Raw genomic sequence first — 27,118 nt, forward strand, 5'->3', positions numbered from 1 at the left:
TTCACAGACTAATACACATTTCAGATCTTTTAAATCACGTGTACATGTTCAAACTAATATTTTCTTTTAGCATGATATATTTAATATATATATTATGTATATATATATATATTTTTATATATTGTAGTTTCTTTTATAAGGTAACAATATTTTTAATTAGATAATTAATTTGGTACAATCAATGAATAAAGAAGAAAAGCATTTAATATTAATATCATTATATATATATTTCTTTAACGTTACGCCTTAATATTGTATGTACAAGTTAATTTCTGTATTTTATCGGTCGCTGATCATCTATCTCACAATCAGACACACAGGTTATTCTCCGTACGTAAGTATAATAACATAATTAATAATTTACAAAATTATACACACATACACCTGGGGCATGGCTGCAGCCCTCCTCGTATGTTTAAACGCTTTACTATATGTTACGTGGTATACATACATACACACATACATACATACCTACATACATACATACATATACATATACATATATATATATATATATATATATATATATATATATATAAATTTAATAAATAATTAAAAATTTGCGTACTGCCAAGCCTGCTTCCCAGATGTAACGAGGAACCCACATAGGCGTCGATCGCAGAAGCGAATGAGATCCGTCAAAAGGCAATCTCTTTCGTAGAAGGTTCAATATCAATTCCACGAGAGTCTAAAATGCTTTATATTTGTTTCTTTTTTCTCGCTCTCTCTATTATTTTGACCATATTTGTATAATACTTCTTTACAATAGAAAAAAAGATATATATATAGAGAGAGAGAGACAATTGGAGATTGAACAAAGAAAAAAAAAAAAAAAGAACTTAGAATTTCTTTCGCTTCTGATGACACGTGAGGTATGGCTTCAAGTAAGTTACACGTAAAAAGAAAACATCTCCTGACTAGAAACTTGCGTGATCGAGCTGCTGCAGGAGCTGGAAGGAGTATTAAGTGGCAGTATTGCTGTATTAACGATAACGAATCTCGCGTTATCATCGTTCGATGCACCAGCGGTATATACGTTATTCGTGAGACGATCAAATCCACTAGATTCATTTTCTCCTCCTTTAGCTGGACATCGAGACCGTTAAGGCACTTCTTCCATGGTTTCCAATGCACGATCGAAACGTGAATAGATTCGATCGCAGAGAGCAAAAAAATGTCTAATAACTCAATTCGAGTAGAGTCCTTTTTATAAGTGTTCGTCACCTTGTTGGAAATGACCATTCCTGTTCAAGGGTTGTCTTTCCGGAGCATCGGAAGGTCTGTTTCTCTTGAAGAATCCACACTGTTAACAGAGAGAATATATGTTAAAGATGACGACTCGTCTATGGTTATAAGGATTAACTTTTTAATTTCTTTACCTATAGTTTGACTTACCTTATGAAGTAAGTAGATGAGTAGTAGTAAGATTATCGTTCCGGCACAAGCAGACAGAACTACTATCCAAAGTGGAATGACATATGGAGAGGACGGAGCAATAGTAGGTTCGATGTTCGTATAAATTTCGTGGCTCTTTACTACTTGCTCAATCGGTGTACCGATGAAGGGTTGTTTGGTAACGCGTGCTACCAACTGACTGGAGACCTTAACTTTTTCCTGAAATGCAACTTTCTTCAGGGTCCTGATGTTAACGAGATACCTTGCGGCGATCGTTATCTCTTGGTCCTTTTTCAGAGGTCCAAGGACGCAACGCAATGTAACACATTTGGTGGTATTGCAAGGATTCTGACGACGATTGATGGGATTATTTTCATCCAAAGAAAAACTACCATCGATTTCTCGACGGTGTCTATTGAGTTCCTCGAATTTTCGAAACTCGGTTACACTCAAGGCATCATTTTCTCGTCTGAATCTTGAATTCAAATGATTTGGATCTATCTCGCCAACGAGATCGAAACGATTTCTCCCATATACTCTGCTATCGACTTGTCTATCCTCCGTTCGTTTGTGTTCGTCAACGTGCGAACTGTATCTGGTCTCGTAATCTTTCTCCAAATTGGATCCTTCTTCTTGTCGAGATCTGCTGTAAGAAGATTTGATACCTGGACCACCACCCAAAGTATAAGTACGTTCTTCTGTATAAGTGTAAGACCCTTGTAAAGGAAATCTGCGACCATCTTTCAACACGATATATCCTTTCCCATCCTGTCCAATCAAAAGCTGACCTTCTATTCTCAAGAATCGGCTATCTTGTGGCTCGGTAGATACAGGAATATAACTTTGTACTCCTCTATGATCCTGCAGCGGAAACATAGAACCATCCTGAAATTCTATATACTCCTTTCTATCGGAGGACGTTCTAAATCGTCCCATAAACTGAACATATTGTTTGCCTTGTCTACTGTACGACTGATAACCGGTTGCTTCTTTCGACAAGGATCCAAGGAGTTTCTCTAGTTCTTGATTAGAGCTAATATTTCGTAAACGGAATTCTATTTCGCTGCTACCAATAACGTGCTCTCTGTCGCCAGTTATAAATCCCGATTGTTTCTCTGTATCATGATTTTCAAAAGTATCGTCGTAAATCTTTTCGTCATCGTAATCATAATCTTCTTCCTTTTCTTTTTCTTGTCTCAATCGTTCTTCCTCCTGTCTACGTTCTTCCTCCTTTCGTCTTTGCAAGAGCAAACGTTCGTACTCTTGTCGTTGTCTCTCACGTGACAAACGTTCTTCCTCCGCAGCTTTTTCCAATGCTTCTAAACGTCTCTTCTCTTGTACCCTTTTCAAACGTGCCTCTTCCTCAATTCTCAAAGTTTCCAGTTCCTGACGACGGCGTTCTTCCTCTTGTTGTTTCAAACTTTCCTGGTACTGTCTTATGCTTTCGTTTTCGTCGATATGCACCATTGGAGTACCCGTTGAAGAAAAGGAACTTTCCTGATTTCCATAGGCAATCCTACCAGATTCTCTCCAATGATTTTCAACATTTCTACTATAATTCAAATTTCTATTACGCGATTCATCCAAGTTGGATAAATTCGAGTCGAAATTACTTCCTTGAACGGTTGTCTGTAATCCACTTCCTATATTCGTCGAACTGCCACTGTAACCATCGGAATCGGAGTGAAAAATAATTGCCCTGTTAACACCGGATATTCCGTCGGCTTTATTACTACCACTACTCGTCACTCCGGAACTGTTTTGCGTATATGTGGTGGTTAACACACCGGGTTGTTCTCCACTGGAAGTAAGCTGTATCCTTCTGGTTTCGGTGTTAACGACGTTTGTAGAGGACGATGAGGAGTGTCGTGATTTTTGGATGTCCGAACTGTCGCCACTATTTACATCGCTCTCTTCCTTGCGATTCGATTTATTAGATTGTAATGTTTCGAAACCTCTTTGTACGTTGATCGTTTTGCCTGAATGAGATTCGTCCAAGATTACGCCAGATGGATCTGGATAGCTCTGATGCAACGGTCTTCTTCGTTGATCGAGCTAACAAATACAAATTGAAACAAAATATGAATATAATATAACGTCAAACCAAATCAACATAATCTGTCAATGTTATCACTTACCTGGAGACTGAGATAATTAGCATTTGCCGTTTCACAAGCAATCGGCCCGGTCATTTCCGGTTGCTCGATCAAGTACAACAACTCTTCGCCAGCAAGTGTTTGAGCAGGCCATATCAGAAATGCTTCTGCTTCAAGTATATCCGATGGTCCCTGATTGTATATGATATAATTGTGAATGACTGCTGGCCCAAACTCTGATTCAGTCGTAACGTTCGTCGCAGTGTAATTGTAAGGATTGTAATAGATTTCTTTGGGTCGACTTTCACCCTCCACGAGTAATTCCGTTTCGATCCAAATCGGTAAGGACAAGTGCCAGCTGTTGTCATTGGTCGTTGTACCGTTCTCGGGATTGGTCGTGTTGACTTCCATATAGAATTCGTAAGACGGTGCCATACTATTAGACGTTACAGGTTGCAAGAGTACTTTGAAATTCACCAATTGTCTTTGAGGAAGAGGATTGCCGATATCGCAACGCAAAGTATTGTTGTTCGATTGTTTAGGGGCCGAACATTGTACAGGTACTTCGGTTTTGTCGATTCTTTCGATTTTGATGTAATCGATGCCAGCCGGCAATTGGATATTGTAAGTAGCTTCGAACGCATCCTCGCCATTGTTTATCACCAAAATCTCCAGTTCTAATTTCTTTCCGGATCCTAGAAGGTATCGTTCGACGTTTGGTTTAACACTGAGCTGTAGATCAGGTATGCAAACGTTGTCAGGACCACAATTCTTTCTTATCGATAATGAATCCTTTTTGGACATGGTAGCACCGATAACAGGTCTAAGAGATATCCTAGGATCTCGTGGACGATTATCGGGCAATTGATCGTCTTTCAAACTTATACGCAATTCCGCTTCCAACGATGTCAATTTGTCACGGATATTTGGTGTCACGTAAACCTAAACGATAATACGTTAAATAAAAAAAAAAAAAGAACTTACGAGTGTGATAAGAAAGTTAAATAGAATTAGACCAGTTTACCTGTACTGTACGACAGAGTTGTTGATCTCGTTCGAGCGTGATCGTCTTGTTTATCATGTTTTTATTCTCATGTTCAATGAAGAACAATCGCGGAGCCTTTGTTTTCTTAACGTCGACGACGTATTGAACGTTGAACACGTATCTTGATAGGACACCATCACCACTGTATCTGAAGCATCCTCTTAATGGTAGAGAAGTAACTCTGGTACCATCGGAGAGAGTATAATTCTTATCATCTAAAGAGATCAATTTCGATTCGGTTTCAAAAGTCACGAAAGAATCCATTTTGATGACTGGACGCGCTCTGAAGAAGAATGCTGAGCTGGATTCGTAAGCTCCAACGACCAAGTCAGGATAATGATTGCCATCGAGATCCAAGCTACCAGCTACGGAAAATCCGAAGGTCTGAATTGGTACGTTCAATTCTTCGGCATGAATAGCTTGGGAATATTTCTCTAAAACACCGTTTTTCGATCCGTGATAAACGTAAACGGCTCCACGACCGTTTATTCCACCGTAAGGAGCACCAACAACGAAATCACCATAACCATCATGGTCGATATCCCCTAGAAAAGCCAGTGACAAACCGAAACGCCCGCGATTACTTTCTCCGTCTCTGAAAAAACGAGATAAAAAGCTTATCGCGAAAGTTCAGCGGACACTAGATGAGATTCGAAAATTCTTCGAATTTTTCTGTTCTTTCTTATTTTTAGACAAGGAAACTAATCGTTTCTCCTTTAAATGTGAATCCATATAATTTAATTTTAAGATCGACGAATAAAAAACATTCGACCATACCTGCTGTCAACCTTTCGGAACTTCTCGAGAGCTCCTCCTTGATATATAACATAGATTCTTCCGGTTTCGATATTCATTTCTGGATTGTCCGGAATAGTATACATCGGTGCACCGACTATAAGATCGTCTAAACTGTCACCATCAATGTCACCAGCTGCTACGGAATAGCCGAAGTAAGCACCCATTTGTTCACCGGTGACGTTTTGATGATTGGTCATGTTGGATGTAAAGAGTACGACCTAGAACAACGAAGATAATAACATATACCGGATATTCTATTTAAAAATCAAATATCTAGATATTTCCGTCGGATTGAATGATACGAAAGTACAGTTACAGGACAATAAAATACAATACAATGATATGGAAACTTTTTTTTCAAGATCGTTTCTTTTAAGATACGATAGTCATCGATACGATATAAGAAAGGTATGCTTATGTTACACGATGGTATGATAGCTCGTAAAAATGAAAATAAACCGAAGGGCTATCAGTTTCTTTTTATTTTGAACAAAAGAAAAAAATCACGTTCGAATAGACATTTCTTTTTATAAAGAAGAATCGGTGAATAAGAAGAAAGAGTTATAAAAAGAAATTACGATTAGGCTAGGTAGCTATTTATCGTTGGTTAGCAGGTAAGGTCAGAGCATATCTTACCTTGCCACGAAGACCAGATCCCCTGGGTACACCAACAGCCGTGCCACTGTCTCCGTTTCCAACGAAGTCTCCCGCGGCGACCGAGTAGCCCATGTAACTGTCGTCTTCGTTCGCCGGAGCTTCCTTTGTGAACATCACTTTGGCGCGACTATTCAACGGCTGCGAAAATGCTTGACCTGCAAAGCGAATTGTATGGTGTCTTTAAGGACGAAAAATTTCAGACGGTGACTAACGATCTCGCTCGAGTGGGTGGTGTCCATGTACGTATTTCTTTCACGATTGCTTTTTTAATCCAATTATTTATATTTCATTCTCTCTCTTTGCTTAAGATTTCTCTTTCCTTGGCAAGATTTTTATTTCTTTTTCATGAAAATCATCGACTATGAGGAATCGCAATCGTGAAATATCTCGAACGATGGACTATGTGTTTGCAGGTTTACAAGCGATACACTATTATTTATATTAATATTTAGCTTTTAAGCGTAAACGTATCGTATCGGTAGTGACATTATTTATACGCAGGGACATTCCAGCTGTCTTGATCACTTTTGAAAGACGTGACGATAGAGAAGAACTGGAGCGACGATTAGAACGATTACAAGTAGCAGGATAGATGGATCCAACGTTACGTTGAACGGCTCTGCTTGAGACGTGAAGCTGGAAAAAGCAGCCTGCACCTGTTAGACGTGATCATCCTAAACTGACCTGGCAGTAATTAACGAATAATGAAAGTTCATGAAGCTCGTTTCATCGATCTTAGAATTTAATGTTCAATCGTTAATGTTGTCGATTGTTGTTGTTTTCTTATTTAATTTTGTTGTTGTTGTTATTGACAAAGTAGCCACAAAACAAGCGTCGTAATTAAAAAATTCAAACGAATCTAACGCCAAACTATTTACTCGTTATTATGATTAATAGATTTAGATTAGGATCCACTGCCAAGCGAGTATTAAAAGGTGGAAGATTTTTCTTTTCTTTTTTTTTTTTCTTTTTATTTTACTCGACGACACATTCCTACGAAGATTTTTTTCTTAACGAATTTTCGAAATAACAGCGTAGGAATCAAGCAACACGTGTTAATTTGCCATTTTTCTTTTTTTAAGTGGTTTGCAACAAATAGTGTAAGGGAAAAAATGGGTAGCTGATTAAAAACCGACTATCACTAAAACATGTATTTTGTTTTATTTATTAGAAAAGGGGAGAGAGATTTGGGCAGCTGCAAATACGCGGTACCTGCAACTTCTTCCTGAAGGAAGGACGTAGTTGCCACGAATTGGAATCTCATCGACGTGCTGATAGAGTATAGTTGACCTGAAACGTTTTATCTTTTCTAAATCACTTAAAAATATTAATTCAAATTAATAATAATCCGTCTCGTTTCTGCCGCTTCTGAATCGTCCTGTAGTAGCAGATAGCGTGGATAGATAAATTCAATCCATTTTTACATGAGACAATAATAAGAAAAATGTATACTTACGATGAAACACAAATTTCGTCATCTTCGTCATTGAGAGACTTGAATATTTCTCTTTTCATGAGAATTCAATTTTTTTTAATTCAATTAATTAATTAAGCCGATAAAAAATACAGTTAGAACGATAGAAAATGGTATATAGCATTGTTGACATTTTTCATATCTCTTACAAACATCTTGCTCAAGAAGAAAACGAAAGAATGTTTCATCGATTCTAACTTCAAAGATTTGTCAATTATATCAAAGATCGAAAGAAAAAAAAAATGGTTTACCTTGCCAGTACCAACTTCCTGGCGCGCCAATAAAGAGTCTCTCGCCATTCTGAAATTAATAAAGAAGATAAATTTGTTCATTGTTCAATTCGTAATTGAAAAGAGAGAAGTGGAAATAAAAATTAAGAAACAAAAAGGAGAAGAAGAAAATAAAGAAAAAAGTAAAAAACAAAAAAAAGAAACAAGAAACAAAAAATACAAGTATAAAGAAAGCTCGATTCGTTGGCATTGCGTATTGTTATTTAAGTAAACACAATAGTAGTAGTATGTGAGATGAACAGGAAACCGAGTGCACCCACGAAACACGAATTTTTCTTCAATTAACAAGATAACTTCGAAGATAGTCGCGTACATACTTATGTACGTACTTGTATACGAGTCTCACAAACACGCGATAAATCGGTCGCTCTTGTAACGTGCTCATGCTGCTATTCGAAAGCACACGAAGGGAAAAGGAGAGGAGGAGACACGGTTATGCGTGCGCGCATATTAAATTTGTCGAGCGAAATGTACGCGAGAAATCGCAGATAAAATCAACCGATGCCATATCTTTCCCATAAGCGTTCATTAATTTGAACGATAGATTCCTTTCAAAAGTATATAGGAGAAGATTAAAAAGAGAACTTTTCGAACTAAATATCGTTAACAAAACTAAAATGTTTTATTGGAATCGCTAGATCGCGATTTTAATTAAAATCAAAACTAATTATTCTCAGATTGATCTCTTTTTCCATCGATTCAAAGATTGCTTACAAAAATTTCTTTCGTAAAAAGACGCTTGCACAATTTTTATAAAGAATAATGAAGAATATCGAAAAGAAATTAAAGCTTTATCTGAAGTTTCTGATACCATATGATTTATTAAAAAAGAAGATAGGATACTTAAAACTTTACGATCGTAACGCCACTTAATCTCTCTTTCTCTCTCTCTCTCTCTCTCTTTCTTTCGAGTGCCACTCGAAATCGTCGACATACCTAAACCCCCGTTAATTCGTTCACAACTCGCATTTCCCATGGCGTTCAACGCACGACGTGGGATTATGTCCTATTTTCAAAACCGATACTAAAGAAATAATCCATCTCGAGTTTTCGTAACTCGAAAGAACGTTGTTAATTCTTTAATATAATCCTTTAATGCGAACCACTATATAATATTCAATTGGTTTCGTTTGGAAATTCACATTTCTATTATATATATTATACTTACGATTTCATAGCGTTCATTCGGGGTTCGTGTTGTTCGTATGGAACCGGTTAAAGTGTATCTCTTTGTCCGTTAGCGAGATACGCGCGGTTATAGTAGCCTATAAATTATCTCACTAACACGCACGTTTCCGTGACGTTTGCGTTCACGTTGTGTAACGGTAAGAACCACGACGGGGACATCTAACGACTGTAATAAAGATTACGCATCGCATACATATTAATTAATAGCCTGCGGAGCATGAATGATCTCGTAAGAGACCGAACGCGTGGAAAATAGATGAGGCAGTTCCTTTTCATTCTTTTTTTTTTCCTTGCGAAATTACGCAATCGGAGTAGTACGCATGTATGTATCAATGCAAATGCATGATCAAACTTATACATAGAGAATAAGCATATGATAGAAAAGCGAGAAGAGAATGAATATCACGACGAATCAAAGGCGTAGAATAATTATCATTTATCTCCAGATTAAAAATCATTTACGTAACGCAATTGTTTCTACATTACCCTTCTTCTCTTTTCTTTTCTCTTCCTTTTTTCCTCTGAAAGATCAAAGAGATCTTCAAAGGACGCAAAATTCGATTCGACGATCGATAAAAGGTCGTTTAAAGTTCCAGAGTAGAGATCGGGAGTCAAGGTCTCGGCTTAAATATCGTCGAGATCGAAGTGTTAATAGCGGGACAATGCCGATGCACTTTCTCGGAGTGCACCTACGCTCGACACATGTAGCTAGTCGCCCACTCAAGATGCGTACGAGTTTCGTAAGTTGAATGGACCTGAAGTAATGGATTGGCGATGGTGCCGGTAAAGATGGAAGAGAAGAAATCGTTTGAAAAGGATAGTGAGAGGGATGAAAAGGAGGAGTACGTGTAAACGTTGATGATCTTCAAAGGGCATAAGTTCGATAGATGATTTATAGGAAATGCAAAGTCACGTACTTTGAGCATCGAATTAATTATCACTGAGTTTGGTATATATAATTATTTCTTGAAAGGTAATCATAGAGAATCGTTGGAGATGAGGTATGTTAACAAAAAAGAAAAAGAATATATATGTATATATATTTTATATATTATACGTATGTTCATATACGTATATATATATATATGTATATATAAAATAAAATATTATAATTATAATACATAAATATATATACATGCAATTATGCAAAAAGAAATAAATGATAATCTGTCGATTTTCGAAAAAATCCTATATAAACGCTTATAACATACAACTGCGTATTGTATAGAGAATAGAACGAATGGAAACGCGATTAACGATTGGAAAGCAATTCGAGGGAAGATAGAAGATAGTAGGGCAAAAAGGGGCTACGATACTTTTAGTTTCTATTTTATCAGGAGAAAGGGTCGGGAGAGGTCGAAGAGACTCGCCTAATCCGGCTGCGGGAAATATCGTATCGGAGATAGAAGAAAAGCTTATAGGTAGGCACACATGCATACACATATATGTAAGTAGGTATATTATAGCGAGAAAGTGAGAGAGAGAGAGAGAAATAGGATAAGAAGTACCGCGTACAGGCAAGGAATCGCGAAAAGAAAACTAGCGTCTAACTTCGTTTTACTCTCCTTATCATGAGAAATGGCGGCCGTTTATAAAACAATGCAAGCAGGACCACCGGCGCGCGTAGGTGGCCTCCTTGCAAACGGTCGACGGTGAACACGGAACGCGGTGACAGAACGAAATGTCCAAGCCTTAAATGGCCACCTGAAACTCTCTCCCCTTTGCCCACCCTTTGCTCCGCCATCCTGTACTTGCATATATCCTCTCCTTTTTCTTTACTCTACTCTACTCTCTCTCTCTCTCTCTTTCTCTGTCTCTCTTTTCTCTCTTGTCTTATTCTTTCAACTTTTTTCCTCATCCCTTTATATCCTGACTCTCAGTACTCTTGGTAGGGATTTACTCGTAGACTCTAAAGCCATACTTCGAACGTAAAAAAGAGACACGTTCGTCGACGCGACAAAGAGTTTTCTCTTTCGAACTCGAACTCATTTTAATGACTGTTTATATAACCTCGGGTTCCATTATTTTTCAGACTCGGCATCAACTCGTCGTTGATTTCGAACGACGAGTTGGAACGTTGTAAAAAAAAACTGGATGAAGAGGATCAAGGGAGAAAAGTAGTGGATACGATACGTCTCGGTGGTCGGTGAGTAAAGGACGGCTAAAGTACGAGTTAAAGTGGCGCCAGTCCGGTAGGCATTTCGGCTTGGGACTTTATTTATCGTTCGTGTCCGCAAATGTTATTATTTGTGAGACGGTGCACCGGCCGCAACGCCGGCGATTCGCACGCTCGGCGAACAATGGGAGTCTCCTCCAGCTCCTCCTCTTAGAGAGGATACACAACGATGTCAAACGTGCGACCGAGTCACGTGAACGCCCAATGTCTCGATGGGTGAACACACCAAACACACACACGTGCATACACGCACAAAACACACCTACGATCGTACAATCACGCATACACGTGCGTACTTGCATCGATATACCTACCAACCGTGACTTCTGTACATCTGCAATTCTTTTTTGTCTCCCTTTGCAACAATGAAGAGGGATAAAAAAAAAAAAGAAAAAATCCGAGACAGAGAAAGATAGAAAGTTATTTTCAGGACAAAAATATTTTCCCCCTATTGCCTGGGAGAAATTGGATAAATTATGATAACATATTTTATCAAAAAAAAAAAAAAAACGCACGAATTTTCTTTTCTTCTTTCTTTCTTCCTCTTTTTTTTTTTTTTTTTGTTTAAATAAAACGCGATGACACAATCGAGAGATTGAAATTTGGGAATTTCCTCAGTGGGGAAAATAATGAATCGTTTGTTTCAAGTGAATTCTCTTAAAATATTACAGTCGAGAAGAATTTCATTGTGGAAGAAGAGCGTTCGAAGTATTAGTCGTGCAACGGTAAGCAAATACGTGCATTTGTCGCTCGGTCTCGTAAGGACACGAGAAGACACGAGAAGAGAAAGAGAATGGGAGATGAAAGAAAGAAAGAAGGAGAGAAAAAGAGAGAAGGAAGGAGAGAAAGAGAGAAAGAGAGAAAGAGGGAGAAAGAGAAAGAGTGCATACGTGTACCCCCTATGGAGTAGCGTCGACTCGATGCTTATACACGGGAAAAATTTGCAACCGAGACAATGGCGGTCGGAGGCACCGGTCTGTCTACACGAAACACGACCGACACGAGTTGTATTCTGGCGCCGATCGGAAGAAGGAGGAGAGAGCGAGCATTCGAGATTGAAATATAACCGAGCGACCGAATGTGTACTCGGGAGTACCGAGTGAAATTTATGCCGACATCCCAGGCCTCGTGCTCTCTTTCTTTCTCTGTCTTTCTTTATTTCTTTCATTCTTTTTTAGTAAAGCTCGAGATCACCCTCTTGGCATGCCAGTCGAGATTGAAAGTACTTAACCCTTTGCCTGAAGAATTTCTTAGATTTCTTTCCCTTGGTTCTTAGGCGTTTTACTATCGAGATACGTTTATCGTTCTAGGATCACAATTATTTCATTTTATATATGTTTATCATGCTAGAATCACATTATCGATCTTCACATTCTCATATAAAGATAAATAAGTAAAATGGAAAAGCTCGAAAGGTAGGAGTGGAAGAAGAACAAAATAAAAAAAAAAGTAATGACATAATAAAACGAGAAGAACGTAGGATATAGACGACATAGACGTATATACCGTTTCGCAAAAGAGAAATTCCGCCAGTGCTAAATCGTCGTGAGATTTGCGAGCACGTGCTTCTTCTTTTTATTTCTTTTTTTTTTTTTTTCTTTTTTTTTCTACGGATATTTCGTGCGCTTCGTGTATCGTTTGAGAAATTATCTTTCGCAGCATCTCCGCAAACGCAACACAGAAGAACGAAGAAACGCAGACGCATGCACGCACGCACGAAGCCTAGATATTACAAGCCTTAAACGTGCATCGCTTGAAATATACCATATCGAATGCAGGCAAAGAAAGAGAGACAGAAAGAGAAAGAGATAGACAGATAGACAGAGAGAAAGAGAGAAAGAGAGATTGTACTCTCTCGAGGGCAAGAAACGTACGGCTGGACGACTTTGGCGAGCAAGAAACGATGTAAGAGTTACATCGAAGCGATCGATCGAAAAGAGATACACAGGCATCGATCGGTTTCTATGCATAAATGATCATCGAGATCTTGAATGATCGGATGGACGAGCGTGCAAACGACGTTCGATGAATTGGTAGGACCAAGACAGAAATTCAATCGATCGAAACGTTTAACGTCGTATTAATTTTCATCGATTTTCTTTTTTAAACGAATAATTTGAGGACACAAGAGTCTGTTATACTTAATTTTTCTTTTTTATTCTTTGTTCTTGTCTCTTTTTCTTTTTCTTTTTTTCTTTTTTTTTTTATCGAATCCAAACGATTCTGCATGGCATCGAACGGAACGATCGAACTCGAGAAAACGATCGAGATAAAGTGGACGGATCGTATCGAAAAATCGGCATCGATCGTTATCGAACCGGCTATCGATCGATCTCGAACAGATCCACCGCAAAGATAACGCGTGTAAGTTGCTTCGAGGAAAGGGGACGCGATTCCAGAAGCGAGCAGTTTAACGCGAAGATCGATGGTCGATCGTACGATCGTTGGCATCGAAAGGCCCTCTAAATCACCGCCAGTGAGATTTAGTAGTCGAGTGAGACTCGGCTCCGTCCTTCGAAACAATAGCAATTTTTCTTGCAATGTCCATTTTTCTCTTCTCTTCTTTGCCATTTCGTCTTCGAAAGATAGAAATATATATATATATATATATATATATATATATATATATATATATATAGAAAGAGAAAGAGAGAGACAGAGTACTGTCAAAATTCGTCTTCGTATTCATTCGGAACTGTCTAGTTTTATTGGAAACGTTCGAATATCCGAATACAAGTCTTTAATAAATTAATTTTTATTGTTCCTTTAAAAAAGATTTTATTCGTTCCTCTAAAAAAAGAAAGAAAAAAAGAGAAGAGGAAAATATCAAGTCCGATTTTTATACTTTTTACTTTTACATACATAATAGATATAATACTTTTATTCATAATAGAATCAACCTAATTTCTTTCATAAATCAGACTATTTGAGATAAACAAAATCGATCGTAAGTTTTCGGGTGAAAGGGAACAAGAAAAAGAAGAAGATGAGAAAGAAGAAACAAAAATAAACATAAAAATACGAATAATAAAAAAATTAAAAAGAAACAAGTAAATCCAAAAGAAATAGATACGTACGATAGTATTTCACAAGATAAATTCGAGATCGAATTAGGCTAAGATCCCGGACGACACTTGTTGCGTAGGAATAGGGATGAAACGAGAGAGAACGTGGAATGAAGAGGGTCGATTTCAAAGCGTGGGTAAAAGCACGGGGATTGAGCTAAAGCGAGGGCGGGGTATTAACATTGAATGCCGTTTGGCGAGAGGAGTAAAGTCGGCTACGATCCGCACGGGGGAACATGCATTAAACATCTGCCATATAGCCGGACAATTCTGAATTATACATCCGAGGAAGATAGCCGAGCAACTGAGTGCTCGCGGAATTGTCCCACTATTTCTTTGGCGGCAATCGAAGCTGTCCCGCTGCGCGAAAGTACTGTCTCTCTCTTTCTCTCTTTCTCTCGTTCTCATATATATTTCTCTCTCTCTCTCTCTTTCTTTTTTAGTCTCTTTTCCGCGTCTCAGTTTATACAAAGCTCCGACGTCGTGTCGAGGAACTTCTTACGCGTAGAGAGATTAGATCGAAGTCGGTAGGTCACACGATCAAAGAAAAAAGAAAATAAATCAAATCAAAATAAAAGTAAAGAAAAAGAAAGGGGAGAGATATAGAGATATAGATAGATAGAGAAAGAAAGAAAGAGAAGAATATTGAGAAACGAAGACGGATAGTTGAGGTATACAACGTAACACGGGAACAAGTGTCATGAGGATAAATCTCTTTCTTTCTCTCGTACGTATGTAAGTACGTAGGTAACCCATTTTGTTTCCGTAAAGTCTGAGGAACGTATGGAATTCGATGAAATCGAAGAAAAATTTCTTCGAAGACGTCTCTTCGATCCTGACTCGATCGGAAGGACCAAGTCGAGAAGACGGGAGCCAGAAAAGCGAGCTTTTGACAAGACAATCGACGACCATGTGCAAGGAAAAAAGAAAAAAAAGAGAGAGAGAGAGACAGTCCTACCGATTGCTCGCTCTTTGGACCGTGGGTAAGCTACCGTACGAATAAGAATACGAATACATCGCGATGTTGCGTAGAGTAGGAATTCGCATTCCTCGCCATATTTGGTTCTAACCGACCCCCTCGTATCGTCCCTTAACTTTTTCCTGACGTGTTGGCTAGCACCAGCATTATATTTATATACCCTCTTTCCAACCCTCTTTCGGGATTTATACCGTTAAAGGTTCTTTAGAGATTCCCTATAATTCTCTTCTTTCTCGCGCGTTAAAATAAAAAAAAAGAAAATAAAGAATAGAAGTTTACATACGAAAATGCAACAATTGTATATCGTGTCATCGTTCGCTAATTTTCGATTTGAATTATCGTGGATAAACGAGTTAAATAGTAAGAAAGATTAAAGAGAATCGTTATAAAATTGTTAAACTTAAATTTCGTTTTTACCTTAGCCATGGCGGCACCCAAACCGGCCTGACATGAGCCTTGCCTGTGGTATCCCCAATACCCTGAAACGGAAATGGACAATTATATAGTGAATGACCTTCTTCTTCTTCTTCTTCTTTTTTTTATTCTTGAAACTCTTCATACTTCGCTAATCACGTGATATTCATGATACGTATCACGATTCAATGCTTTTTCGTTTTAAAAAAGAAACAAGAGAAAAATAATACAGCGAGTGTTGTTTTTATAAACAAACAGATCTTAATCCGATCGTTATCGTGGATGATTGATAAAATAATCGAGATTTCGATTGAAATACATCCAGGAAATTCTCGAAAGTTTTGAAATTAGTATTACTTATAACGGAAGTAGTACTCCGGCGCATTTCGACGGCATTTGAACGCTGGAGGTCGAACCTCGAGTATTACGAGTTATCGACTAGGAAGTCGAACGGCATACGTTTCAAAGGCATCGTGTGCATACGCCTAAATGGGTAGGTGCACGCATCATTAACCTCGGATCGATCTTCGCTCGCCGAGTTTACGATTCATTTTCTCTATCTCTCCTAGTTCGCCGTGCTACGAGAATTCCTTCTTCTTTGATTTCGTTCCATAGAAAAATTCCGGGCGCCAAGCAGGAAACTTCGATAACTTATCGGAAGATAAAGAGAGATTTTAATTAATTAACCTTTTCGTTGACATTCGTTTACGTTACACGTTATTTCCGGTATAACGATGTTGAAAATTTTACATTGAAAAGAATGAGATTTCTTTGCCAATTTAATTAGCGATTATTTTCGATGGTTAAAATACCTACATATATTTCGTTTACGTAACGCGTTAATTATAGCTCGAATATACTCGAATAAATCGTTTTTAAATTGGAAAAGAAAAAGAAAAAAAAATAGAGAGAGAGAGAGAGAGAGAGAGAGAGAGAGAGAGAGAGAGAGAGAGAGAGAGTGAGAATACAGCTTTCAGTTTCACGTGTTATCTGTCTTATCTCCCAGTCACCGACCGTACGGAAGAGCTTCCGAACTTTCAGTCGACGGTCACTACTGTTCGTTGGCGGCTATCGGAACGGTCACATAGATAAGAAGGTAAAAATACGAGAAAAGAAGAAGAAAAAAAGCCAAAAAAAAAGAAAAAGAAAAGGATGAAAGTAGTAAGGAAAGTCGCCCAGGGTGGTCTTAAATTTTCTCCGAGTCACGATTACCATAACGGTTATCGCATGAACTGAGACAATGTCAACGATAAAGTGGAAAGTTACGAGTTCGATAAGGAGGGAAAGGGATTACAAGTGGACCGTTTCTCGAACATCGAACGATAGATTTTTAACTTTAAAAGCTTGAGAAAGAAAGAAAGAAAGAAAGAAAGAAAGAAAGAAAGAAATAAGAAAGAAAAAGAAAATAAAAAAGAAGGCATCGAATTCGCGCAGAAATAAGATGGAGCTTCGCGATACCTACATTGAGAGTCTCTCGACGTAAGCGGACGTGAGAAATCTGCCTTCTGAGATCAGATCTCCCTGTTTGGATCCCTGACCTCAGCAAAGCCAAACCCCATCGTCCACGAATACGCTTACGTCACGCACGCCACGCATGAAACGCGTACGATGCGTGTTAGGTACCTACCGACATACGTCTCGCCATAACCACGCTCGTAATCTTTCTCACACTTTCATACGTAGGAACGTCGAATCGTCTATTAATATTATGAAAAGAAATAAACGGAATCGTAAGAGAAACTCGAACGATCGAGCTTTTCATATCACGTGGCATTATAACGTATAACCTACGATCTATTTTACGATATATCTATTAGGGAAAAAAATTAATTTTATCGATCTATTCATTAAAAAAAAAAAAAAGAAAGAGTGAGAGAGAAAGAGAAATATGGACGTTCTGTTAGATTAGAACGTTAACTCTTCAAGAAATTCAAATAATTAACCTCATTCCATTCTTAATGATCTTTCATTTCAATATTTTAACATGAGAGAAATATCTATAATTATTGAAACATATTTTTTTATCGATATGCCAGAGGATCAAACGAGATGCGATGTCGAGTCAGATTCGACGTAGGGCCACGTTTCATTAATTACTTAATGAATTAATTAAGAAGAATGAATCTCGATGGAATGATAAAAGTGACGAAGCGTTTATTGCGGAACAGGGTCAGTAGATAGAGCCGACGTCTACGAATAAAACGATATTGAAGATTTACTGAATCTCTAAGAAGTAATTCGTTGTACGAGTTTGAATTATTTTAGAAATAACCCCGTAGAAACACGTAATTCATTTTAATTCTCATTACTTCACGCATTATTATTAAACGGTAAATCGTTAATACGAGTCACTTCGAAAGAATAAAAATTTTTCAAATCGTTAATAACGAACGAAGAAACGATAAAAATATGTAGAAAGGGACATTGATCTCGCGACGATGAGAATGATTAATCCGATTAACCGAGTAAAAATATATGATAAATTTAATCACGAGTAGCTAACAATGATTTAAGTAAATTTTCAATTCTGATTGATGAATGAAATATTTCAATTGGAATGGTCAATCGTCAATTGAATTAAATATTGTCCAAGACCGACGACGTAGGGTCATAGCCGCATGCACGGACTGTAAGAAATGTAGGCTCGAATGGGGGAGAATATCCGGTCTGCTCCCCGGTCGGAGGATCTCGGCCGTGCCTTTCTTCCATACACACACACACATACACAAACGTATGTGTGTTTTACCAGCACGCATGAGCTTTTACATACGTTATGAGAGAAAGACGAAGAGAGACCGACGAACGATCGGTCACTTTGGACGAGAGCTGCTACTCACGCAATTACATCGATCGCTTCTCTTGGTCCGTGATCCGACTGTGATCGTTGACGCACTAGAGAACCGCGATAAAAAGTTAAGATCGATCGGTATTTTCCGGACTTTTACTCGTCACGGATAAGAAGATAGACAGAGAGAGAGAGAGAGAGAGAGAGAGAGAGAGAGAGAGAGAGAAAGAGGGAGAAGAAGAAAATCCTTGCATTCGAGTTAATCGCGAATATTTGTCGACTTCTCAACTTTTTTATTCAATAAATATTTATAAGAAATATTTTACATTGCTGTTCGAAGATACTTTGCAAATTTAATTACACCGTAAGTATCGGTTTCTTACATTTCTAAAGTTTATTTATAAATATAAAAAATGTAATAACGAGTATCCAATCTCTGAATAATTAATATATCGCTAATTGAAAAAAGTCGATGGTACAAGATTGTATGGACGAAAGAATCGAAATCACAAAGTTGAGTGGTTCGAGAATCGCGTTGTCCGACGCGTCTCTTAATCGAGTTACATGCGATGAATGGAGTCACTGTGATACTCTTGGATGCTGCGAACGTGTGAGAAGTCCACGCATTTGTGCATTATTATACGTACAGTTGAGCGCGTATTTTATCGTATCATTTTTCTATAGAAATTCGAAGGCCATTGCTGCTGTCCCTCCCTCTGTCTATTTCTTTATTCTTTTATATCGGTTATCGACCTTCGTTTCCTATCTATTTCTCCTCTCTTTAATTGTAGAATTATTTATATCCTCGTTGGTAATATAGAAACCTTTTATATGTGTATAATACGATTAGACACACGTTGACATTTATTATCAGGCAACGTTTTCCTCCTGTTCGTGAAATTTCTAATCTATTCTTCGTAATCGTTCATTGTACATTTTAAAAAGCGAATATATATATATATATATACATATATCATAGTTTCCGACAAAAAGAATAATTATAGCGTGAATTTAACGTCGAAACACAGAGATAAATTGCGTCGGTGTCGCTCAACAATTTGTTTTAATGAATCGGCAAGCCGGAAAAAGAAACAACGTGTAGCAAAATAACCGGGTAGACAGGCAGGGATCGGCCAGCTCGATCGTAATTCAAGTAGGATCAAGTGCTAATTGGCCTCGTTAGAACGGCGCTGAGTTAGTACCGCTCGCGCTCTATGGCGCCTTCTAATTATCATTTCTTTTTTTCCAAAGTATCTATGTAATAGCAGCGAACGAGTGGGTGCCTTTCATCGTGGAATGCGCTTCTCGCGTTTTGTCCTTCCTTTCTCTAATCTAACGGATACTAACCGACCGATCTTCAAATCGACGATTTACAAAATATTTATATGTTAACCTTATCGAGTTAACAAAAATTAAACTAAAGGTTCATTTACACACGACAATCGATCCTTCAATGAATTCGAATTCGAATATTTATACACGATCGAAATCAGACAAGTGTACAAGTGTATACAACAAAATCCCATTTTCAATAGAAGACTTAGCTACAATAAATGAATTCTTAATTCGTTAAAAGAATATTATTCATAAATCATTTCTTTTTTACCTCTGTTAATATTGGAATCATGTAATACGTCAATTGACTTTATACTTAAAGTTAAATGAATCAAAATCAAATCGTTAATTATTATTTTGTAGCAATTTATTTCGACTTTGATTGATATAACGATAGGAGCTTGAATTTTATAATGAAGAAGATCCCATTTTAACGTGATTTTCGTATCAATATGTGGGATATCAGTGAAAATAAGTATGAGGAGAAAATGATATAGGAAGGTTTTGAATCAAGCAAATTAATCGTAATAACTTATGTAACTTCGTTAGTCTTTTATGTAATCATACTTGTTTTCATATTTCCAAAACATCAAAATGAAAAATTGAATTAGTTAAAGTATATATCAAGAAGAAAATCAGAGGTATTGGAAAATTTAGACTTGATAAAATTCATTGATAATATGAGAGTAGTATTAAATATTATAGAAAACAATATGTATAACACAAATCATAAAAATAAACGATATAAATCCATAGAAAAATATAAAAAAATATTCTTAAAACACTACCTTGTATATGAATAATATATTCCAATTAGGGCACATATATCTATACGATCAATATCCGTAAATCCAAATTGATTATAAAATTGATTATAAAATAGATCATATATATATGGGACAAAAAAAAATCATAATATATTTGCTTGGAGAAAAACGTGCGATAAGATTAAAAATAGAAATTCGTAAAAATAAAAACGATAAAAAAAAAACCAATCCTTGTAATCGAATCGTAAAAATCTATTGCTAGAGAAAGAACTATCCGTTCCAATTTTGTGATCGAACGTTTTCATTAATTTATCGAAATCTTAATTTTTTCATTCGTACCATTTCATTTCTAATAAAAATAAATTTCCTACATCCAGGTGACAGATTGATAAGATTCCGAGTATAGTTCTCTCGATTAATGTAACTTTCATTTATTTCAACGAATGAGTCACACGTCAGAAGTTTTACGAACAAGTGTCGAGTAAGTGAATACCTGTGTGCTGGTAGAGTATCTATTGGTGACGGTGTTCGAAAGATAAAACGTTGAAAGATATACGGGCGAGAGGATGTGGCTTTTCTTTCATAATAAAAGCGAACAATGCTCACGACGAATGTTACGACTTTCCATTCGTAAAATAAAACGTGAGGAGAGATGCGTTATAAATTGCAAAGTGTTTTTCTCCATCGTGAAAGATTCTTTTGCTAAAATACAATTCCCAAGAAAAGTTGTCGCTCACGGTTTCTCGTTTCTCTTCTAATCGCTCTTTTTCTCTTTTTCTCTTTTTCTCTCTTTCTCTTTCTCTTTCGAATCCAACAAATTGTTTAATTACGCGATTCACGAGCTTGGAATTTCTCGGCGATGAGCTCACGCTACGAACTCGCTTCAATGATCGAAATTTCGAGGTAATGCGTTCTCCACCCCCCGACTTCCCCCTTGTCTCCTCGTCGCAAATAAGATATTGCTTTTACGAGATAACACGGCAGCTACTTTACTCTGCCGATAAAGAAGATCGATAACGCGGAAAAGCTACTTTAGCACGATTGTTATCTCTTATTGTGTTGGCTCGAATCGTCGGAGACAAGTGTTTTTCTCGTCGCTTTAAAAATATGAACAAAGTTTTAGTCAAAGATAATACAAGAGTCATGAAATATCGATTCGGAAGCATTCAACTCGAAGAGAATAGCATAGTGTTCGAGATTTTCTTTCGCTAATTGAATTTCGTTGTAGTTTAAATTATTATCACGGGACAACGAAGCTCGATCCCGTAGAATTTCGTACGACGTACGAAAGTCGATATGTCTTTTGTCATTAAAACGCGAAAGGCGGAGGTAAGTAAGTAAGTACCTACGGGTTGGCAGGAAGTATCCTGTTACGAGGCGTATTTATGGTTGCTATAGTTTGAGAACACGACCATATGTCGCCTTGATCCTTAAGATCCTCGAAACTTTCTCCGTTCCGTCAAGGATTTACCTCTCTTCGGCTAAATTCAAGACCCCTCAAATTCTCCTTAACGTTAATAGGGGAAAAAGAAAGAAATGAATTTTGAAAAGAAGAACAGAGAAAAAAGAAAAAAGAGAAAAACTAAGAAAAAGAAGAAACAGTAGCCAAGATCTGTCTGTTTCGAGCTGAGACTCACCACTTTACGACTGTTTATAACACTCGAATTTGAGTCTAAACAGACGTCATTCTTCAACATTTTTCCGTAAATTCAAGAGTTAAATCCAGGAAGGAATGGTCAACAGATGTACGATAGATCGTCCAAGTATTTCGAACTTACGTGGTGTAATGCTCGAATAATTTTACTCGATTTTTCGTGATCGATCGAGAAATGAGGAAAGAACAAAAGAAAAAAAGGAAACAAAAAAAATACTCACTCGTTCGACATGGAGAAAATTCTTGAGATTCGTTGAAATTTTTGTCGACTACCCAACAGGTACCAACTGGATCTCTTCGATTACCAACGGTAGTTTCTTTAGTCGATCTCGATTCGTCAGGATCGTATCTTGGCTGTGATAGAGAGAACCAAATGTATCTCGGAGCACATGCCTGTAACAAAGGGAAGACTTAATTGAGTTAAGTCAAACATCATTCAAAGTTTCTTTCTTCGTTCTTTCCTTATCCCAGTGTGTTTGCATTGTTAACGATGCGTTTGCTCGTAATAAGAGGAGCATTTTAACGAGTTCGTGTCGTCTACTCGACGATCTTGCTCGTTCAATGCTAACAACATCGAAAATTTCACGATGTATGTATGTAAGTATTCACTTGGGCGTTAGAGAGAGAAGAAAGTATACTTTAACGGATGATGTCATTTAGTTATGTACTCGTTGAAGGCCTTCAAGTTCGAGGATATACATATCTGCATACGTTTACTAGTATGTATTGCGTAATGTGTATAGATCATTGCTGTATTTAGAATTTATCATTACTCGTACAATCAGCTATTGCGGCCACGTTATTGGACCGTATCCCGCGTTAAGTTTTTATCTTGAATGAAATCGCGAAACGCAAGAACGCTTCTCAGCATCGTGATTAAAGAATCGCGAGATAAAAAGAATGATTATATTAATGTATACACATATGTTGAATTCTTCAACTGTTCGTGCAACGTTGAAAAAATTGACCACTTTTCTCCCTCGTTACCTATTAATAACATCGATGATCATCGTGACGAATTCATCCTGTTCGACTACCATCCCTCTCGTTGTCTCTCGCTTGATAATAATCCAATCGAGTTACGTCGATCTTCTGTAGTTGACCGGCTAACAGAAGCAGCCATTGACCTCGAGAGAATAAGTAGCAGGTGAAGAGGATTGAATTCTCTATTTCTCGCTCGTGTTTCTAACGATATAACGATATAAAAATCGTTATGAACGAAAATAAGAAGAATAAGATAAAGATGATGATGATAAAAAAAAAAAGAAAAGATAGTTCTTCGTAATCTCTCGAACGATAGCCTCGAGGGAACACGCATAGCTCTCATTGTTTGCGCCTGCAACACGTTAATATTTTAATCGTTTTTCAAGGTTGGCCCGTGTAAACGAGCCTTAACGAGGCTCGAACGTTGATTTCACATGCATACACCAGAAGCAAAAGCACGCACGTGTTGCTAATTCTCTCTCTCTCTCTCTCTCTCTCTCTCTTTCTCTCTCCTCTTTCTCTTTTTCTTTCTCTTTCTCTCATGTTCATCCTTTTCAGGAAGAATTATACGAATGCGCACCGGTTTCGTTCGATGCACGCAACACGACCAATATTAATTGCGAGCCAATTAAGGGGCGTTACAACGAGCTTCGTCGTTATACGCACGCGATTCTCTTGTATCTGGAACACGTTGTTGCACGTAACCGGTGAGGTCTACACCCACTACATCCCATCCACCTTTCTTTTAATCAAGAATTACGAGGAAAGAGAATTCGATTCCATCGATTAAGTTGTTACACGCGCGAACGTTAGTCGATTCTACGAAGGTGATCATAATAGATGCTATGAATCAACTGGAGAAGAATGAATTAAAAAGAAACGGAAGAAGAGAAGACAAAAATATAAATAAATAAATAAATAAATAAATAAAAACAAAAATGTGTAAACATTTTACAGGACGAATCGGATTACTCCGATGAAAACAGAGGATGTTGTTACTACGTACGAACGTAATAAAAGAAAACAAAGAGAGAGAGAGAGAGAGAGAAAGATAAATAATAAAGAGAAGACGATGCGCCAAAGTAGCGTAATTTATCCATTGCGCCAGTTTAGCTCAATCGTTGAAGGATTACCGCTATGATAACGTACGAACCACTATGACTGAACTCAATGCCGACTGACGGAGAGCAACAACGACCGTTAAGTACGCTCTCGCACATTTCTCCTTTCGGTTTGGCGCGACGTCGAAGAGAATAATGGCGGTCGACGAAGAGCTCGCGACTATGTCGTCGAAGCCGTAAGCGGAAAGAAACGGTTATCGGTCGTTCCAAATAAAGAAACCTTTGGCGATTCCTTTCACCGGTGCCGCGAAGGAACGAAGGAATTCGGCCGAAGAATCGAAGAAGAAAGAAAGAAAGAAGAAACGAAAAAGAAGAAATAAGGAAGGAAGGAAGGAAGGAAGGAAGCAAGCAAGCAAGGAAGAAAGGAAAGAGAGGAAGTCATCGAGATGAAATAGAACTCGAAAGAAGAAAGAACTTGGCCGAGCGAGTCGTAGGAATTCGATCGCGAAGTTCTTACACACGCGATTCCTCCTAGTTTTCTTCTTCGTTCGAGTATCTTCGATTTAAAGGTGAACGAATTTAAAGACGAAACGCTAGTTACGACGTAGTAGATAATATATTTAAGCCGCCATTAAATGCAGAGAAACAAGAATGCATTTCGGGTGTATACGGTTAAGAATGTTAAATTTGTATTCATTTATCGTTTCACGATCGTAGAATGACTATCGCGAAACGGGATTTCTTTACTCTTCTATAAATAAAAGATTTAGAATCGAATTTAGATACGGATGAATGGTATTTAACAGAGTTATTGGCTAAACTTTTCCTTTTTTTTTTTTTTGCACTGGGAGGAATTCTAATTACGTTTTATTAATTAAAATTCGTAAACGTTATTATACAATATGGATAAATATATGAAGCATACTTTTTTTGTACGGAACAAGTTGTACAATTGCTTTATTATTATTAAAAAAAAAAAAAAAAAAAAAAGATATGAAAAAGAAAAAGCGAGTTTTATAGCAAAATAAGTTTTTAAACTGTATTATATCTGCGAACGAATCAGAAGTCGTTTGGAAAATATTGGATATGACATTTTGTTCTTTTACGAGAATATTTATTTTTGTACGAGATCTTCTATTTTTTTTTTATTTAAAGATAAACGATAAACTTACTTTGCCATCCGATATAAAATATATAAACTAAAATTGAAATCTACGAGAAACGAAGAAACAATGGCCATTCAGGAAACCCGACGCGTACTATTTTATTCATTTTTTCATTTTACGATCACTCGAGTACGATCTTTATAAACTCGAGGACCACTTGAGGTAGCTTAAAACACGGTTAATAACATGGTTCCTTTAATGTCTTCCTCGGTGGGCCACTTCACGAGCTTTCAACAGGCATCTCAATGAACGGGGAAGGAGAAAAGCGTGAAGTCGTTCGTGAATTTAGCGAGTAAAGTGCTCTTTCTATGTATCGTATCGTTGTATAGATATATACAAACAGATATTTCACGATTACATACGTATATAAGATACATACATATTAACATATATACATATATCGTATAGAACGATTTATATAATTAAATAAATTTGATATAATCAAATATTATGAAAATTATATATCATTACACATATACATCATGAATATATATTATATACATTTATGTATGTGTATATATATATATATATATATCTCTCATCGAAAAAATAATTTTTATGATGGCAACGTACATACGTTGAAAAGGAAGAACACGCACGTAGGGTGTTCGCGCCATTTACGATTCTTCGTCGAACTTTACGATCGGCCGATTGGACGCGGGCCAAGATGAGAGAAAACCAAACGGCAGCTGGTCTCGCATCGTCGTAAAGCTTCATGCTTTTACGCCTTTATTGTTCGTACGCACGTGCGCGCACGCGCACGCCTCGAAGATCCTTCGAGTCACGGAGTATCGCGTCGAATAAATATGACAAGACTCGCTAAACGCACGGGTATTATTATGCAACGAAAAGTTTCGAAGAGTTAAATGAAAACGATACGTCGAGAAAATCTTTGATAAATCTTATCGTTTCTAAAAATCTTTTAAAAATCATCGAACTTTTTTTCAAACTGTCGATAAAACTGTCGACAAAAAAAAAAAGAGAAGAAAAAAAAAGAAAAGAAATCGAAGGAGGAGAAGGACGATCGTTAAAAGTTTGGAAACTTAAACGAAATAAAGCGAAAGTTATTTTCGTTATACGAATGAGGTCATCTCTGGTTGGTTGCACTCAACTTGATCGTTTCGAATAGATCTCGCTCGTGTTTTAAAGCAGTTGACAGTCCTTTTAAATTTGAAAGAGAAGGCCGGTTCTTTACTACACCAAAATATATAATACATACATATAAGTTCATACATATGTACGTCGCGCATGTCACTCTTTTTTCGACGATACAACTACCTATAATGCCGAAGCCATCGAATCGGGTTACTTCCGTAGGACGGAAGTCATTAGAGAGTACAATGCTCGGTCTTTTACAAAGCCGATGACGTTATATTCCGAAAGAGTTCTCATCTTCCGTTTCTTCGGATTAAGAAACCTTATCTCTTGGAGTACAATGAACGTCTCGCAAAGGCTTTCTAGAAGATTAAACTAAATCCTTTTATTCAAACGTCGTGAATCATAATCCCGGTGATAACTACCGAGTAAGTATTTATACGTCTTTCTCCTTTTTCTCTCTCTCTCTCTCTCTCTCTCTCTCTTTTTTTTTTATTTTATTTTTTAAGAGATAACTGACGGGTTACTGCGATGAAGAAAAAATATAACGAGTGATCAACACCCGGAAAGACGGTGTCCGAAAATGACCACAATAAATGGAACAAAAAGAAAGAAAATAAAAAAAGGAAATGTAACAACTTCTTTCTTCGTATAGACTCTCACTCAGTCACTCACTCACTCTCTCTCTCTCTCT

General features: G+C 37.3%; 1 protein-coding gene across 2 annotated transcripts in view; it reads right to left on the reverse strand.

The window, feature by feature from the left end:
- Positions 1-201: 201 nt before the first annotated feature.
- Positions 202-27,118, reverse strand: part of LOC127067058 (integrin alpha-PS2) — a 49,878-nt gene continuing 22,961 nt past the window's right edge. Inside the window, exons 4-13 of one of the 2 annotated variants that reach the window (XM_051001544.1) lie at positions 22,340-22,511; positions 15,581-15,642; positions 7,717-7,765; positions 7,204-7,281; positions 5,971-6,146; positions 5,314-5,552; positions 4,516-5,131; positions 3,534-4,433; positions 1,396-3,450; positions 202-1,303 (exon numbers count right to left, since the gene is read on the reverse strand). In XM_051001544.1, the coding sequence (XP_050857501.1) occupies positions 1,208-1,303; positions 1,396-3,450; positions 3,534-4,433; positions 4,516-5,131; positions 5,314-5,552; positions 5,971-6,146; positions 7,204-7,281; positions 7,717-7,765; positions 15,581-15,642; positions 22,340-22,511 (4,443 nt within the window). In that variant the 3' untranslated portion in view covers positions 202-1,207. The remainder of the gene's footprint in view (positions 1,304-1,395; positions 3,451-3,533; positions 4,434-4,515; positions 5,132-5,313; positions 5,553-5,970; positions 6,147-7,203; positions 7,282-7,716; positions 7,766-15,580; positions 15,643-22,339; positions 22,512-27,118) is intronic. The other variant, XM_051001545.1, reaches the window with a different exon arrangement.

Source organism: Vespula vulgaris, chromosome 10, assembly GCF_905475345.1.
Source record: "Vespula vulgaris chromosome 10, iyVesVulg1.1, whole genome shotgun sequence".
Classification (NCBI taxonomy): domain Eukaryota; kingdom Metazoa; phylum Arthropoda; class Insecta; order Hymenoptera; family Vespidae; genus Vespula; species Vespula vulgaris.